Genomic DNA, 17138 nt, shown 5'->3' on the forward strand with positions numbered 1-17138 from the left:
TAAAACCAGAGGAGAAAAAGGATAAGACTGGAAAACTATTCAAGAAATAATGGCTGAAATTTCCCCAAACTTTGCAGAAGCCATGAGTCTATGCATATATGAAACTCAGTGAACCCCAAACAGGATGAGCCCCAAGAAATCCAATGCAAGACGCATCACAATCCAGAAAAAGAGGAAGAAGTTCCTTGCATGCAGTGAGACAGAAATGCCTCCTCACTGTGGAGGGAACCCACCACTCATGTGACCTTGGACTTACCAGAAGGTAGTGGCACAACAGTTTCAAGGGCTGAAAGAAAAGAACTGTCGATCCCCAATGCTATGCATTGTGAAACTATCCTTCAGGAATGAAGAGGACATAAAGACAATCTCAGGTGAAGGAAAACTGAGAAGATTCATCACAAGCAGACCTACGCTTCACAGTACGGCCAAACTAACCCTAGGATGTACCCAAAAGCAGATTTTTTTTTTAAGCCTTGAAAAGAACCACAAAGCTGAACCACAAAGTCATTTAATCAACTTCCAAAACATAGTTACAGTCTTTAAAGAAAGGAAGCAGACTCTGTATACTTAACAATATAACTTTCCAGGGAATTCCCTGGAGGTTCAGTGGTTAGGACTCTGCGCTTTCACTGCCCAGGGTGCAGGTTCAAGCCCTGGTCGGGGATGTAAGATCCAGCAAGCTGCCTGGCATGAACAGAAAAACAAAACACAATATAACTTTCGTATAACCCAGTGTATGGTAAATCAAAAACAACCCTGCGGTCAGGTGGAATAGCAGAGGTTAGTGCCTCCCTCAAAGACATAAGGGAGGGAGTGGTGGTGGCCCATCACACCCCTGCTTGATACACCAGCCTGGCCCCTGCAAACACTGAGCGGATCAAGGGTGGTTGGTGGTGGAGGGCCTCAGACTTCACCCAGCGCTAAGTCCTGTCACAGCTGCTGTGAGGGATGCATATTTTTCCTAGAACAGAATCAGGCAGCCTTTGGTCATTTCTATGCAGCTGTGGATCTGGTAACTAAGAAGCAGTTCTTCACCTAGGATGGACTGCAGTACACGTTCATACTTTGTCCAGAGAGAAATTAACTCTCCCTCTTTCACAGCACAGTCCAAAAGGACCCTTGGCATCGTGACATTGGGCATAACATCCCATTTGTCCACAACGTTGATGACATCTTGCTAATTGGACCTGATGGTTAGAGGGTGGAGAGTACTCTGGTATGTATTCCATATGGTGGGACATAAGGAAGGAAGGAAGGAAAAGAAAGAAAGAAAGAAAGGGAAATTCAAAGACTCAGAGCCTGCCAAAGCAGCGACCTTTATAGAGGGCCTATTCTCTGAGGGCTGCCAAGACATACCCTGTGTAGTAAATCACGTGCCATTGCACCTCGCAACACCTAACACTGAGAAAGAGGCACAATTCTGGGTATGCATTCTCGGCTTGTGGAAGCAGCATATATCATCCTCGAGAAAACAAGTGCCTTCTCAGGTTACTGAGAAGCTTGCAAGTCTGAGTGGAGCCCCCAGGAAGGTGGGGCTCTGCAGTAGCTTCAGGCTGCAGTACCAGGACCCCGGGTATCCAGGTGTACCGGAGGCTGTGTGAATTCTCTGCTGAGCCCCCGTGGCAGAGGTGAGGTTTAGCCCTATGGGTTCATGTCACCACATCCACCACCTGCAACAGAGAGCTAGACGCCACTTAAAAAACTGCTCCTAAGGACTTCCCTGCTGTCGCAGTGGTTAAGAATCTGCCTGCCAATGCAGGGGACACAGGTTCGAGCCCTGATCCCAGAAGATCCTACATGCCATGGACCAACTACGCCCGTGCGCCACAACTACTGAGCCTGAGCTCTAGAGCCCACAAGCCACAACTACTGAAGCCCGTGCGCCACAACTACTGAAGCCTGTGCGCCTAGAGCCCGTGCTCTGCAACAAGAGAAGCCACCGAAATGAGAAGCCTGCACACCACAACAAAGAGTAGACCCCGCTCGCTGCAACTAGAGAAAGCCTGGATGCAGCAACAAAGACCCAACACAGCCAAAAATAAAATTAATTAAAACGAAAACTGCTCCTGGCAGGCTCCTGGTTCCCAACAGACACTGACTGACTGACAAAGAGACATCAAGTGTCTGTGCAGCTGAAACTTCCCGTGATGAGCCAGGTGTTGTCATTCCCACCAAGTCATTGGGTTGCAACCCACTGTTGGATGAGTGGTAAACCTGGGGCCAGGAAGAGGTCCGCAGAACAAGGTAAGTCCCACAAAGGCAGGGGTTAGAGGCACAGGATACCTCCACGGCTACCTGTCACAGTGACACCCCTCCCTCAGCTGTCCTCTGCAGCTTTACGGCCTGGGTCACGTCTGGGCAGCGTCAGGTTTGGGGGTGGTGTTGCTCTAAGCCCTGTACCTGAAAGATACTGAGGGAAAATGCTTTCACAGGGCAGACATCTGGGTGATGAACAGGATACCTTTTGTGTGTGTGGAAAGAGAACAGGGTAGAGGGAGAGATGTACACAGACCCGGGGACGGCAGCAACCGCCCTGCCTAGACAGTCAGGAGAACTGAGTGGGAGGGGACAAGGACACCCAGGAAGGAGGAATGGGTACAGGAGTGGGCACGAGGCACGTGGTCTTTCAATGAGGTATTAACGTCCCCCCCAGAGCCTCACTGCAGACAGGGTCCTTAACAGCCAAGGGGACAGGACGCCTGGTTCAGTGGATGTTTGCCAGCCTCTGCCTCCTTGCTTACACACTGGGCCTTTGAAGGATGGCCGAGGACAGAGATGGAGGCTAGTCATCAGCCTGGAAGCAGGGACTGACTGCCATTCACCGAGAGCGATCTAACTACAGATACTGCTGAATGTCCATTGTGTCAGCAGAGGAAAGGAACACTTGAGTCCTTAACGTTGCATCATTTCTTATGGAAGCAAATCAGACACGTGGTGGCAGGTTGACTTCATCCTGGTGGAATGGACACTGGTTGAGCCTGGCTAGTATGCATGTGTATGTATACTGAGACATGAAATGTACCCCCTTTGTGCTGTTTGATCAGCTTTGGCAAATGTAGAAATTCACGTAGCAACTGTCACCACAATCAACATATAAAGCATTGCCATCACTCCTGAAATTCCATGGTGACCTTTTTAGTCAACCTACACCCTCCTCACTAGGAATTAGTTTCACAAGGTCTAGAATTTCATAAAAATGGAACTATAAAGTCTGTACTCTTCTGTATCTGCCCTCTTTTGTTCAGTATAATGTTTTGATTCATCAACTTTATTGGTATCTCATTTGAGTTTTCATTTCTCTAATTATTATAGATGTTAAGCAGTTTTTCATGTGCTAATTGGTCATTTATATATCTTTTTTTTTTTTTTTTTTGCAATACGCGGGCCTCTCACTGTTGTGGCCTCTCCCGTTGCGGAGCACAAGCTCCGGACGCGCAGGCTCAGTGGCCATGGCTCACGGGCCCAGCCGCTCCGCGGCATGTGGGATCTTCCTGGACCGGGGCACGAACCCGTGTCCCCTGCATCGGCAGGCGGACTCTCAACCACTGCGCCACCATTTCTTCTTTTGAGAAATGTCTGTTTAAACTGTTTTGCTCAAGTGGGAAGGTTTTATTATTATTTATTTGTAAAAGTCATTATTTATTCTACATACAAATCCTTTATCTCGCGCACACACACACACACTATATATATATATATATATATATATATATATATATACATACACTGTATATATTTTCTTTTAGTCTTGGCTTGTTTCTTCCATTACCTAAGATGGTCTTTTTTTTTTTTTTTCTGGCCGCACCATGTGGCATGCAGGATCTTAGTTCCCTGACCAAGGATGGAACCCTCGCTCCCTGCAGTGGAAGCACAGAGTCGTAACCACTGGGCCATCAGGGAAGTTCCCTAACACAGTCTTCTGAAGAACAAAAGTTTTTAATTCTATGAAGTCCAATAAATCTTTTGTTTTTGTTGTTTTCTGTGCTTTTTGTACCTTTCTTAAGAAATCTTTGTTTGGGACTTCCCTGCTGGTCCAGTGGTTAAGACTTAGCCTTCCAATGCAGGGGGTGCGGGTTCGATCCCTGGTTGGGAGTTATGATCCCACATGCCTCGCGGCCAAAAAACCAAAACATAAAACAGAAGCAATATTGTAACAAATTCAATAAAGCCTTTAAAAAAAATCTTTGTCTAATCCAAGGTTGTGGAGATTTTCTTTAATGTCCCCTTTTAGATACTTTATGGTTTTGCTATTGCAATTAGATCTATGATCCATTTCATGTGAATTATTGTGTATGGTGTGAGGTAAAGGTGAAGCTTCATTTTTTCCAAATAAATATCCAGTTCTTCCAGAAACATTTGTTAAGAAGATTATCTTTTCCTCAAGGAAGTACTCTGTTCCTTCGTTAAAAATCAATTGATCATATACGTGTGTTTACTCCTGGGATCTCTGTTGTTTATTTTTTCCACCTATCCTTATGCAAATTCCACACCGTCCACTACATTTGTTCCTTCCATATTAAGTCTTGGAATAAGACATCCAATATTATTCCTTTTCTAAATTCTTGAGCTGTTATTGCTCTTACATATTTCTATTTTAGTATCAGCTTGTCAATTGCTACAAAAGCTAGTTCAGATTTTGATTGGTGTTTCTTTGAATACATATCAATTTAGAGAGAGCTGATATCTTAAAATATTGAGTCTTTCAATCAATAAATGCGGTATATCTTTCTTTGTTGTTCTTTAATTTCTCTTACCGACGTATTATAGTTCTTAGTCTTCAGATCTTACACATAAATACTTATGTTTATTCCTACATGTTCATGGTTTTCGGTGCTATAGTAAAGAGTATTGTGTTTTAATTGTGCTTTCCAGTTGTCCTTTGTTAATTTGTAGAATGAAATCAATTGGTTTTTGAATATTGATCTTTTATCTTGAGACCTTGCTCCTTCACCTACCAGTTGTAGAAGCTCTTTTGTAGATTCCCTAGGAACTCCTCCATACAGGATCATGTAGATTGGGAATAAAGACAGTTTTATTCCTTCCATTTCAATCTGTAGGCTTCTTTTCCCTCTCACTTGTCTTACTGCACTGGCCAATTCTGAAGAGAAGTCATGAGAGCGTCACTGCTTCCCAACCACAGAGGGAAAGCATTTGGTATGCCATTAGGTAAATGTAGACCCCAGACGCTCTTCATCCGATTAAGGAGGTTCCCTTCTATTCCTATACAGCTGGGCATTTAATTAATTTTATCAAATCATTCTGTGCATGTACTTATATAATGATGTGGGTTTTCTTTGTTAGTCTATTAACATGATGGATTAACCTTACTGGTTTTCAAATATTGAACCAGCCTGGCATCTGATGATAAATCACACTTGGTTATGATGTTATCCTCTTCAGCTTTGGTTGGCTTTCATATACCAATATGTTGGTGAGAAAGTTTCTATGTTCTTGAGGGATATTGGTCTGCAGCTCTCTTTCCTTGTACTGTCTTTGCCTAATTTGAGTTTGGAGTAATGCTTACCTCATAAAATTGCTGCAAAGTGTTTCTTTACCTTCTATTTCCTGGAAGAGATTGTGTAAAACTGCATTCTTTCTTCCCTAAATGTTTAGTAGTACATGCCGGTGAGGCCACGCTGGCCAGGAGTGCTCTTTGCTGGAGAGTTGTTTTAACTACAAATTCAATTTCTTTAATATTTTTAAAGAATATTCAGATTATTTCTCCTTAAGTGAGTTTTGGTAGTCTATGTCTCTCACGAGTTGTCAAAATTATGGGCACAGAATTGTAATATTTTCTTATTACCCTACTAATAGCAGTGGGGTTTGTAGTGATACCCTGTCATTCATTCCAAATATTGGCAAGTTGTGTCTTCCCTCTTTCTTCCATGATTTCTCTGACTAGTGGTTTGTCCATTTTATTGGCCTTTTTAAAGAATCGGCTTTGGCGTTCATTTATTTCTGTTATTGTTTTTCTGTTTTCAGTTTCATGTAGTTCTGTCCTTTAATATTTATTACGTTTACTTTGAGGTGAGCTTGCTCTTCTTTTTCTTGTGTCTTAAAATGAAAACTTAGCTTAGTGATTAGAAACCATTCTTTCTTTCTTTCTCTCTTTTTTTTTTTGGCCTTGCCACAAGGCATGTGGGATCTTCGTTCCCCAACCAGGGATAGAACCCATGCCCCCTGCACTGGAAGCACAGAGTCTTAACCACTGGACCACCAGGGAAGTCCCAAAAACCATTCTTTTTTTAAATATGAGCACTTGCTGGTCTTACTTTCTTTCTAAACACTGCTTTAGCTGCATCTCACAAGGTTAGTGTATTTTCATTTTCATCCAGTTCAAAATATTTTCCAATTTTCCTTGAGTTCCTCACCATGGATGATTTAGAAGTGTGTTGTTTAATTTCCAAATAGCTGAAGATTTTCCAGATAGCTTTCTAATAATAGATTTTAACTTAAATTCCATTAGGGTCAGAAAGGAAGTGATGTATGATAGTAATTCTTTTAAATCTGTTAAGCTTTCTTTAATAGCCGAGGATGAAGACTACCTTGGCCAGTATCCCATGCACACTTGGAAAAGGTGTACTTTGCTATTGGCTGAGTGTGCTCTGTGCACCAGTTAGGTCAAGCTGGTTGATAGTATAGTCAAGGTTTTCTATATCCTTGCTGATTGGCCACCTATTTGCTCTATCACTCACCAAGAGAGGAGCCTCAAAGTCCCTGGCTATAACTGTTGGTTTATCTACTTGTCCTTTCATTTCTGTCCGTCTTTGCTTTATACACCTTGGAGCTCTGTGGTTTTGTGCGCACACATTTGGGATTACTATGTCTTCTTGATGAATTGACCTTTTTATCTTTACCCCTGATAATTTTCTTGCTCTAAGGCCTCTGATACATTTTATTGTACTGTCTTGTACAGCACAGCCACCAAGGAAGGTAATGTCACTTCCTTGCTGTCCCAAAGATATCCAAGCCCTAATCCCTGCAACCTGTGAATATGTTACCTTACATAGCAAAAAGGGGCTTTGCAGAGGCGACTAAATTAAGAATTTTGAGATGGGACATTATCCTAGGTAATCTGGGTGAGCCCAGTGTATTCACAAGGCTTCTTGTAAGAGGGAGACAAAAGGATCAGAATCAGGGGTAGGACATGTGATAACAGGGGTTGGGGTGATGGAAGGAAGGGGCCACAAGGCAGGTGCTGCATGCAGGCAGCCCCTTGTAGCTGAAAAAGGCAAGGAAACAGATTCTCACCACAAAGCCACTAAGAGCAAGCAGCCCTGCTGACACCTCGACTTCAGCCCACTGAGACTGACTTTGTATCTGTGACCTCCAGAACAGTAAGACAACACATTTGTGTTGCTTAAAGCCACTGAGTTTGTGGTAATTTGTTACAACACCAATAGGAGACTAATGCAGCCACGTAAGCTTTCTTTTGATGAATGTTTGCATAATACCTTCTTTCATCCTATTAACCTATTTATACCACTTTTAACCTATTCATACCACTGTATTAAGTGAACCTCTTGAGGACTGCATATACTTGGGTCTTACTTGCTGTTAATCCAGTCTTACAATCTCTGCCATTTAATTGTGCTTTCACCATTTATATTTAATGTAATTACTGACAAGGTTATATTTACATTTTCCCTTTTATTGTTTGTCTTCTCTTTATCCCCTCTATTGTTTGCTCTTCAAGTTTCCCTTCCCTTCCTTCTGTTTGCTTTCTGGAGTATATTTTTAGTATTCCATTATATCTATTGATATTCCAACTGAAAATCTTCACGTTGTTTTTTTAGTGGCCGTTGCAGGCATTATAATACACACACCTAATTCCACAGAGTTAATATTTTAACTCTTCAGAAGAAACATAGGGGCCTTCCCTGGTGGTCCAGTGGCTAAGACTCCACGCTCCCAATGCAGGGGGCCCAGATTCGATCCCTGGTCAGGGAACTAGATCCCATATGCTGCAATTAAGAGTTCGCATGCCACTAAGAGTTTGCATGCCACAACTAAAGATCCCGCATGCCTCAATGAAGATCCCGTGTGCCGCAACTAAGACCCGGAGCACCCAAATAAATAAATTTTTTTTTTTTTTTTTTTTAAAGAGAAACACAGAAACCTTATCACCATACAGGTCCTTTCACCCTCATTCCCCATCATGTTGTAGCTGTTATATGTATTCATCTATATATATTAAAACTCAACCAGACATTGTTATTTTTGCTTTCAACAGCCATACATATTTTAAAGAACTTAAGAGGAAACGAGAAAAATATGCTGTTACATTTACTTAGATATTTACCACCTTTTGCTCTTCCTTTATTGTTGAATTTCCAAGTTTCCCTCTAGAACTATTTCCTTTCTGCCTGAAGAACTTACCTTATCACTTTTTTTAGAGCAGTTCTGCAGGCAACACATTCTCTCAGTGTTCCTTCCTCTAAGAATAACTATTTTCCTTTCATTCCTGAAGAATATATCCAGAAGAAGTCCAGGTTAGCTCTTCTTGTTTTTCAGAACTATAAATCTGACCATAGTGGTCTCTGATGTGAAATCTGTAATCGTTCAAATCCTTTTTGCTCTGTATGGAACCTGGCACTTTTCTCTGGATGCTTTCAAATTTTTTCCCACTGGTTTGATTATGATTGTGATGTGTAGACATCGTTTTTATTTTATTTTATTTTATTTTACTTTTTTATTGATGTACAGTTGATATACAATATTATATGTTACAAGTATACAATATAGTGATATACAATTTCTTTTTTTGTCAATCCCAAACTCCCTGACTATCCTTCCCCACCACCCTTACCCCTGGTAACCATAAGTTTATTCTCTGAGTCTGTTTCTATTTTGTAAATAAGCTCGTTTGTATCATTTTTTTAAGATTCCACATTCCACATTTCTTGCATTTTCGTCATTCCTTTTCCGAGGTCCTGGATCATCTTCACTATCATTATTCTGAATTCTTTTTCTGGAAGGTTGCCTATCTCCAATTCACTTAGCTGGTTTTCTGGGGTTTTATCTTGTTCCTTCATCTGGGACATAATCCTCTGCCTTTTCATTTTTTCTGTCTTTCTGTGATTGTTGTCTTTGTTCTGCAGCCTGCAGGATTGTAGTTCTTCTTGCTTCTGCTGTGTGCCCTCATGGGCATCATTTTAAAACCTTATCCAATTTTTCATTTGTGGAGCATCTTGGACAAGTAAATGGATGACTTTCAACAAATCTGGGGACTTCCCTGGTTAAGAAGGACTTCCAGTGGTTAAGACTTCGTCTTCGCCAGGGGGTGCAGGTTCAACACCTGGTCAGGGAGCTAAGATCCCGCATGTCTCAGTGCCAAAAAATAAATAAGTAAATAAATAAATAAAGCAGAAGCAATATTATAACAAATTCAATAAAGACTTTTAAAAAGTGGTCCACATCAAAAAAAAATCTGTAAAATCGTCAGTATTTAGCTCCTCAAAAAAATTTTTTTGTTCATTGATATCATTCTCCTTTTGCTGGCAGAGCAATGATATAAATGGCCTCACAGATCCTGGGTGTTGTTCATTTTAAAAAATCTTTGCTTCCAACCTATGCTCTTACCCCATGCCTGGAGAAAGAATTCACAGAATGAGATGAAGAGTTCTGCCCAGGGGAGGAAGGGGCACTGAGGAGGCAGAACTGACTCAGAGGTTTTGAAAAAGGGAGATGAAAAAAGATGGTGCTGAATTATAGGCACAAGGAAGTCAGTGAAGGGAAGTGTTTGGGGAAAAGAAAATCCAGTCCCAGGTCAGGAGGCAGGGCTGTGCTTCACTCTAAAGAACGTGATCAGTCTTCCAAGCATCTCCCCATGTGTCCCTCTCTCCTGGGGTCACCCCACTTATGACCACCCCGTTGGCTCCTCCAGGCAACCAAGGCAGAGAGTGGGAGCGCTTTCAGTTCCCCAGTCTCCTGCACTTCACATCCAACCACCAAATCCACACACTGTGCTCCTTGAGCTCTTCTTAACAATGTCCCTGATCCATCGCAAGGCTCAGGACATCTTGTCTGTTTCATCACATCAGCCTCCTTCCCGGTCCTCCAATCCAGGCTCCACTCCTTACTCCAGCTCATTGCTCTCACCACCTCCAAAGGACTCTTCCTATAACCGCATCGGATCTGAACCTCCCCTGCTCAAAACCCTTCCAACAGTTTCCACCTTCGAAACAAAGTCAAGGCGCATCATCTGATATTCCAGGCTGTGAACGATCAGCCCCAGCAAACGCCGCTCTCCCTCCCGAGCCAAACTCATCACACATAACCATGTCTCCCCCAAACACACACATACACAGAGCTACTGAACAATTCTGCACCTCCTCAGACTGCCCCCTTGGCCAGTGTGAACGGAGCCATGTCCTTTCCAACCTGCCAGACCAAGAAGCCTTCCTTTTTCATTCCACTCAACTATAAATATATGTTGTTATAAGTTCGTGTAAGGTTTATAGGAGAAAACCACATAAATGACTTAAAATACTGATCACCACATCATCCAGGAGAGAGATTAATGTTGGAATTTTACTATTAATAGAGTTAATTATCAATACAGCCCTCCTGCGTTACATTTTCTATATGGGGGTAATCTTTTGATAATAGAAATCTGTTCAAACTCTCTGCTGCTTAAAATCTTCCAATTGCTTTAAAGATAAATCCAAAATACTTACATGGCGCTCAAGAGCCTGTGTGGCAAGGCCCCAGCCCTCGCCTAATTGCTCTCAGTTCTGAGAACAGCTCAAGATCTTTCTGGTCAAGGATGCCTCCACCACCACCACCACCCCTGAGCTAACTACTGCTCATCAATCCACCAGAAGGACACCTCACAACCAGGACCCAGGCTTCATGGCGTCTACCTGTTAATGAAACTCATTGCTCCCCGTTTTCTTTTTTCTTCCAACTTGTAACAGTCTCACAAGACTATAACTGAATTGTTTGCCATGTAAATATTTGCAATGTCTGTTTTCAGTACTCTGGGCCCCATGAGTCCAGGAAAGGAATCTGTCGGCTTCACCAGTGAATCTCCAGTGTCTGGCACCATGACTGAACATGGTCATTGCTCAACAAATACTGCCTTACTGGACTAGCTGATGAAAGAAAGGAACAAAATTTGCATTTACAGAAGGTCAGGAAAGGGAAGTTACTTGCCCCAGATCACACAGCCTACGTAAGAGGCAGAGTAAGAATGGGAACAGGGGTCGGGGCCGCTCCTGGGCCCGCCTCTTCTAGCCTCGTGCTCTGGGATGTTATGTCACTCTCTGGATTTGGATTCGGCATGAGGAGGGAGGACAGGAAGGCAGAGTGGGGCAGGGGGATCTGGTGAGTCTCAGATCTGGCCTGAAACATCCCCAGAGACTGCTGTCTCCTCGGCCCCATGCTTCAGGGAGAGCAGAGGGAGGCTGATGAGGAACCCAAGACGTGTCACACAGAGCCTGCACCTTGTCAGCCCCCGCGTGTCTGTCTGTCCTGCTGGCTCTGTGGACTTTGTGAGACACCAGCACGGCTGGGGACCATGGGAGGCACAGCCACGACCCCGACCCTCACTGCCCTTCTCTGCCTCGGTGAGCTTTGGGGAAGGGAGCGGGGAGGGGGCCCCGCTCCTCCCAGGTCTGAAGCTGAGAGACCCCAGGTCTCAGGAGATCAGTGGGGGCAGAAATTGTGGGGGAGGAAGGATGTGCTCAGCCCCAGATCTGACCCCAGAACTCAGGGCCCAGACCAGGCCTGGAGCATCTATGATGTGTGCTGGGGGATGGGCGCTCACAGGGAACTCTCTCCCAGGGCTGAGTCAGGGCCCGTGGTAAGTGAGGCCCCCCGGACCTCCTGCTTCAACCCAACCACCCCCTGGTCATCTGGGGGGAACACAGCAGGTCTGAAATGATGCTGACCTGTCTGGGAGGGGCCTGGGGAATGACAGCTGGGGAAACTGACGGGAAAAGGGCACCCCTAACTCTTCAGGTCTGATCCCTTTCCAGGGGTCCTCCCCAAACCCTCCATCTGGGCTGACCCAGGTGTCATGGTCACCAAGGGAAGCCCTGTGACCATCTTGTCTCCGGGATCTCTGAGGGCTGATGTCTACCGTCTGTATAGAGAGAGGCCCTCTGGACTCTGGGAGGCTAAGGCCCCACAGGACTCCAGTAACAAGGCCAGTTTCCCCTTTGAATCCTCGAGCTCAAGCACTGCAGGGCAGTACCAGTGTGTCTATCACTGCAGGAAAGACAGGTCAGAGTGGAGTGACCCCCTGCCCCTGGTGGGGACAGGTAGGAGGGAGGACCCGGGTCCCCTCCCACTGCGGCAGCGTCCTTACAGGCAGAGGGAGCAGAGTGTGGGCTCAGGGGCACGGACGTCTCCCCTCACAGCCCACACCTGCGGTGAGCGGGGTGAAGGCCCCCCTTTAACCCAGCCCCTTCCCCTCCGTCTCAGCAGCCGCGCCCTGTGGCGGCCTCAGGAGGGGGCGTGTCCCTGGCAGCTCACAGTTTGCAGTGGGCACTCTGCACCTGCTGAAGGAGGGAGGCGCCGACCCGCCCGACGCCAGACATCGAGGACCCATGGGAGGGGACAGGCCGTGTGCCCTGTGGGCCCCCTAAACTCCTCCCGTGGGGGAACCCGCGGATGCTATGATTCTCCCAGCTCCCTGCACACGTGTGGTCACACCCCAGTCACCCTCTGCATCGCCAGGTCACAGGTGAGGGCCCCCAGCCCCATCGTTTCCTGGACCCCTGACCTGAGCCTTGTGCCCAGTGAGCCCTGGGGTGATGGGGGGTCAGGGGCAGTGGCCTCCCGGGGCAGAACCACTGGCGGGAGGCCTGGGAGGGACCAGGAGAGCTCTCACTGCAGCCCCAGTGAGCAGTGTGGGGTGTGCGTCCCCCTCGGCGCCACTGTCCCTTCTCTGCAGGGGTGTACAAGGAGCCCTCGCTCTCAGCCTAGCCGGGCTCTCTCGTGCTCCGTGGAGACAGGCTGATCGCCGGTGAGCAGCCCCTGTCCTGCCCCACGTCTTGACTGTGTTGTCAGGGTGCTGGGCCCAGAGCCACCCCTGGTGGTGATGGGGTCCTGGGAGGGGTCCTAGAGCAGTCTTGAGATAGGGCAGTGGTCCAGGGAGAGTGAGTGAGAAAAATGGAGCGGGTGCCGGGAGATAAGAGAGACCCACACAGAGGGGCTGAGAGCAGCTGAGAGGGGGTCACAGACAGGGTCCTTGGAGAGAGGATGGTGGTCCCTCAGCTCAGGGTCAACGGTGTGTTGGGGGTGGCTCTGTACACATCACGACCTTCCTCGCCCCAGGAATGTACAGGAAACCCTCCCTCTTAGCCCAGCTGGGGGCCTCAGGAACCAGCAGAGAGAACGTGACCCTGCAGTGTGGCTCTGAGGTCTGGTCCGATCCCCTCCATCTGTCCAAGGAGGGGTCACTCACTCCTTCCCAGAACCTTCGTCTGCAGGACACGGCTCCACCCTTTCAGAACAACTTCACCTTGAGTCCTGTGACCTCAGCCCACAGTGGGACCTACACATGCTACAGCTCACTCAGCACCTCCCCCTCCCTGAGGTCACAGCCCAGCGACCCCTGGAGCTCCTGCTCAGGTGAGGGACCCCAGCCCTGGCCCTCTGTGTCTTCCTGGTCAGTTCAGGGTCTTGTCCCCAGCTCTGGGCTGGGCTGGGAGTGAGGGGTTCACAGAAGGAGGAGAATCAACAGTAAAGGGATGGACAAGGCCAGAGCAACTCCCTTCCCTGCACCATCCTCATCCCTGGGGTCCAGACATGTTCCAGGTGGTAGGGAAGACTCGGGGCTGACCAGAAGGGGGAAAGATCAGAGCCCCCCCACCCGCATCTCCATCCTCCTCTGGTCCCCAATCCTCGTAGCCCCTCACCCTGAGAGAATGACACAAGAGCGGGTGGCTAGCAGTGGCCTCAGTCCCCAAGCGACCAAGATCACAGGCCCTGGCACAGCTTGTGTCCCAGCGGGCTGGGAGTCGGGCAGAGATGCGGGGAGACCAAAGGGCTCCCGGGGCTCTGCGGCTGGTGGATGAAGGGTGGGGGCTCATGGAGAGGGAGATGTCGGGGCCCATCCTGGGGCAGGAGCAGTGGGCTGTGTGGGGAGAAGCAGCCCCTGGCCCTCCCCTCCTGTCCTGACCCCCAGGAGGCTCTGAGGATCAGCTTCTCCCCTACAGTCAGGTGTGCAGACGGGTGAGTGAGGGTCTGTGTGTGGAGGTGGTGGTGGGAGGAGCTCAGTCTGGTCTTGGCTCAGCCACTTCCTGAGTTAATGGCCTGAGGAAAGTTCCTTCTTCTCACTGGGACCCACTTCCCTGACTGCAAAGGGCAAGACGTCTGCTCCCACACTGTGCATGGGGATGGTGTCTGCGCCCTCCTGCTTGAAGTCAGGGGCTTCAGTCCTCCAACGACCGGCCGTGGGGTCAGGGAAGGACAGGGCTTGGAAGTCACTGCTCTGCTACTTCCCGGGCTTGCGATCTTAGCTGAGTCATGTTCCTCGCAGAGTCCGAGGCTCACCTGCGTGGAGGAGCCCTCCTGCTTCCTCCCTCAATGGGGAGCCCTCAGCACAGGCCCTGTTTAGAGCTCAGGAAGGCCAGAGCCTCCCACCTGCCCCTCCCAGACACACACACCCTTGTCCACTCGGGCCCCGCGGGGGGATGCCAGGCCTCTGCAGAGTGGGGACAGATCTGGGCTGGGCTGGCAGAGGAGTAGGGATTGGGTTTGAGGGACACGTCTCTGCACTGGTGTTCTGCCTGGAGGCGACAGCATTAAAAAAATAATTTAAAAAAACACAAGGGAGCCCACAGTCCTGGGTTCCAACCCCACCTCTGCCACATCCAGGCTGGGTGGCCTGAGGCATGTGCATTTCCTCTGTGCCTCAATCTCCTCATCTGTAAAGCGGGTGGGAGTGACAGTCACTGTTGCACGATTGTTGTGAAAGTTAGAGGAGATGAATGCACAGACCCCAACATGAGCCTGCACACAGTAGGCGCTCAATTAAATGGCATCTTGGGCTCACTCATGACATCACTGGTGCCCCAGGTCTCAAATGGTACCTGAACATCCTGACTGGGGTCTCAGTGGCCTTCGTCCTGCTGCCCCTCGTCCTCCTCGTCCGACACCGGGGTCAGAGCAGACGCAGGAAGTCGGGTGAGTAGGGAACGGGCTAACCCAGGCCCCTGGAGGTGGTGGGCTTAGGGCACCAGCCAAAGGGAAACCTAAGAGACGGGTGAAATCAGGTTAGAAAACTCCTCCAGCATCTCCGAATGAGAAAATCTAAAGAGATTAAATACAAGTGTACACGTATTTTATTCTTTTGTTTTTTTAAACTTACGAAATGTTTGAAAACACATACAAGTTTCGTATTTTATAGTTTAGGTTTTTCTCTTGACTTCGTTATGGAGGTGGGAGGGGATTATAATCTTATCAGTTCGTAGGCCCTCGCGGATCTTACTGTAACCCTAGAGAAGGGCTCTGGGGTGGGTTGGAGGCCGATTCCCAACTTCCTGCAGCAGCTGCAGCATCAGTGCTCAAGGACAGAGGCCGGCAGAAGAGGCAAGACCTCTCCCAAAGACTCCCACCCCGGCCAGCCTGCGCGCAGCTCCCGCACTGCCCCTCACACTCCTCTCTCCCTGCCGAGCTCCAGCCCAGCTGCTGACGTCCAGGAGAGCTTGTGTAAGGGGAAGAGGGGCCATCCTGGGGGCAGGAGACAAGGCCAGACAATGTGGGTGGGCAGTGGACACCGGGGAGTGGTTGGAAAGGGTTCTGGGCTTGGGGATGTGAGAGCTCGAATCTGATACTGTGTGGTCTTGGCCACATCACTGACCCTCTCTGGACATCTGCTGTGTGAGATGTCAGGGAATCTCGGCAAGAGATGGGACCCCCTTGTTCTGTCCCCACCGGATGCTGTCGTGGAAGACACACATCCGGAGGACGGCAGGCAGCTGGTCAGGTCAGCTCCCCCAATCCTGACCAGGGCACCCACACCTCCTTGTTCAGACGTTAAATCCAGCGGACACTGAACCCTGATGCCTCTCAACTCCTGGCAGCCTCTCCCTTCTGGAAGGACCTGCCCTGTGGGCTGCTGCAACCCCACACCTGGTCTCCTCTGACCTTCAAGGTGTTGAATGCTCAGGTCGAGCTGGCAGGGCTGAAGGTTAGGGCTAAGAGTCTGTGCCCCCCACAAAGGGGCTAAATCCAATCCTGGGGTTGCAGAGAGGCCCAGAGGGGATGCCTTCTAAACTCCACAGGATTCTAAAATACTCGCTCGTCCCTTGGCTGCTCCAGGTTGGGTGATCCAGCAACGTGCGTTGGTTAACGGGTGAGGATCAGCTCCTGTTCACACTGGAGAACCCTAGCTCGCTCCCAGGCTGCAGCGGTGTCCCACTGTCCCTCCATGTTGATGACGCCACACCCAATTCCTATCTCCAGTCCTGCCCTCTCCCCTGCACCAAACTTACACAACGAGCCACCAGTCACAGGAATTTCAACTTCCTTCACTTCCCTCCTCCCTGAGGCTGAAAGCTACAGGGACTGAAGGAAGGAAAGATTCGGAGACCAGTGCTCACTGTCTCCAGCAGAGCCCTGATGACTGAGACCACCAAGGAGTGCCTCCTTTCCCTCCCGGGCCCCGAGGCTTCCCCCACCCAACCACCCTCCCTCCCTCTCCCCCACTCCAGGCCGCGGCATCTGAAGCTCCCCAGGATGTGACCTATGCCCAGCTGAACCACTCGACCCTCAGACGGGAGACTGCAACCCCTGCCCCCCCAGTCAGGGGAGCCCCCAGCAGAGCCCAGTGTGTATGATGCTCTTGCCGTCCGCTAGCCCAGGAAGGACCCAGACCCCACGCTCCAGGGACCCCCAGGAGCTGCCCCCATAAATGCTTATACCGAACTCCAGCCAGCCTGGAGTCCTCACACGAACCACCAGGAGCTTCTGAGACCTCCTGGAAGCCAACTGCTTCCAGAACTCCATGGACATCACAGCTGATTTTATGGTCCCTACCAAGGGTCCTGACCTCAAGGACCCTACTGCCATCAACACCTTGGGGTGAGGGAGGCCTACCACCCAGCCCAAGTAGCTGCGAGGACCTGGATTCTTCTGCAGGCTCCAGACTTCGCGAAGAACCCTGAGCCCTGACTGTGAAGCTG

At 48.6% G+C, this 17138-nt stretch overlaps 2 protein-coding genes across 17 annotated transcripts in view; one reads left to right on the forward strand and one right to left on the reverse strand.

The window, feature by feature from the left end:
- CDC42EP5 (CDC42 effector protein 5) overlaps window positions 1-15220 on the reverse strand; it is a 149099-nt gene extending 133879 nt beyond the window's left edge. For 5 of the 16 annotated variants that reach the window (XM_067719277.1, XM_067719276.1, XM_067719285.1 and 2 more), the window contains exon 1: window positions 15045-15219. The gene's annotated coding sequence lies outside the window, so the exon portion shown is untranslated. Of the gene's footprint in view, window positions 1-15044 lie in introns of all 16 variants that reach the window. The other 11 variants (XM_067719279.1, XM_067719286.1, XM_067719283.1 and 8 more) reach the window with 4 other exon arrangements.
- LOC137215470 (leukocyte immunoglobulin-like receptor subfamily B member 5) lies at window positions 11522-16812 on the forward strand. Its single transcript, XM_067720752.1, is given in 9 exon segments — window positions 11522-11570; window positions 11982-12266; window positions 12430-12580; window positions 12685-12691; window positions 13440-13581; window positions 15031-15138; window positions 16038-16144; window positions 16668-16738; window positions 16740-16812. Coding segments are annotated over 9 exon segments (993 nt in total).
- The last annotated feature ends 326 nt before the right edge of the window (window positions 16813-17138 follow it).

The sequence above is a fragment of the Pseudorca crassidens genome, chromosome 20 (assembly GCF_039906515.1).
Source record: "Pseudorca crassidens isolate mPseCra1 chromosome 20, mPseCra1.hap1, whole genome shotgun sequence".
In the NCBI taxonomy this organism is placed as follows: Eukaryota; Metazoa; Chordata; class Mammalia; order Artiodactyla; family Delphinidae; genus Pseudorca; species Pseudorca crassidens.